We start from the raw sequence: 988 nt of genomic DNA, 5'->3' as shown, positions 1-988 counted from the left end.
CAAAAAATTCCAATTTCGTGTTTTATTGTAGAAAATTGTTTGTAAGAGGTGAGGCAGTTTTAATCATTTCATTGAATAAGTTTAGTTTATTGACGATCCGCCTTGGGATAGAATTGAACACCGGGGCGGTGGGATTTCAAGAATCAGTTTGAAGAAGGAAAGCCACCTGTTATTCAGGGGAGGGAGTTGTCGTAGGGATGGTGGAGTAATTTTTTATTATCACCCCCCCCCCAGGGCGGCGAGGGAAGTAGAATTAGATTTTTTTTTTTTTATCTTTACCTAAATTAGTCCGACAGATCGGTGGTGCATGGGTCAAGCAAATTCGAAGCAAAGTATCAGTTTTTTTCATTAACACTATTGAATAGGAGTTTTCAGTTTTTGTTTTCAGGTAAAATTGAAAGGTAAAGAAGCTATGAATGATATACGGAATATACTTGGTGATTTGAAAGTATTCAAATTGAAATATTTTCATTTTCCAACGAACTTTCACCCTTTTCTATATATATATTTCTATAGGAGGATTCAACAACAATGAAGGCAGTTCCTCCAATACAGCAGCATTCGCAGAGTTGTATTCGACGCGCACGCGACAAAGTAATTAAATCCGGCTAAAACTTTGGATGGATTTTTTAAATTTCATTTCTACTTTTCAGCTAATGCAAAAGGCTGTTTTACCTTTGAAAGCTGGCCGGTCGAAGTGGATGGACTTGAATGTGAGCAAAGATGATAACTTGAGCGGTGAAGAAGCGGAAGAGGAACGCAATGCAGAAAGCAAAGCAGAAGAACATTGTACAAAATTGCAGAAAAATAAGAATTCTACAAATTTTGATTTAATGTCAGAAATGCAAGAAGTATTGTCCAGACGATCATCTGTTTTAGTTAGATTAGAGCAGGAACAAGAGCAACAACAACAACAACAACCTAGCATTTCAGGCATGGATAATAAAACATCCTTCCTTGGCACCAGTAGTAAGCCAGGGTTAAAATT

The 988-nt window shown here is 37.0% G+C and overlaps 1 protein-coding gene across 1 annotated transcript; it reads left to right on the top strand.

Moving 5' to 3' along the window:
- Window positions 1-85: 85 nt before the first annotated feature.
- Tsp_15080 (conserved hypothetical protein) lies at window positions 86-979 on the top strand (the record flags this gene model as incomplete). Its single annotated transcript, XM_003368254.1, has 4 exons — window positions 86-205; window positions 389-448; window positions 517-594; window positions 654-979. Coding segments are annotated over 4 exons (584 nt in total), but the record flags the coding sequence as incomplete, so codon positions are not given.
- Between the last annotated feature and the right edge of the window lie 9 nt (window positions 980-988).

Source organism: Trichinella spiralis, assembly GCF_000181795.1.
Source record: "Trichinella spiralis strain ISS 195 chromosome Unknown Scfld2812, whole genome shotgun sequence".
Taxonomy (NCBI): Eukaryota; Metazoa; Nematoda; class Enoplea; order Trichinellida; family Trichinellidae; genus Trichinella; species Trichinella spiralis.
This window is presented reverse-complemented; position numbering and strand designations above follow the sequence as displayed.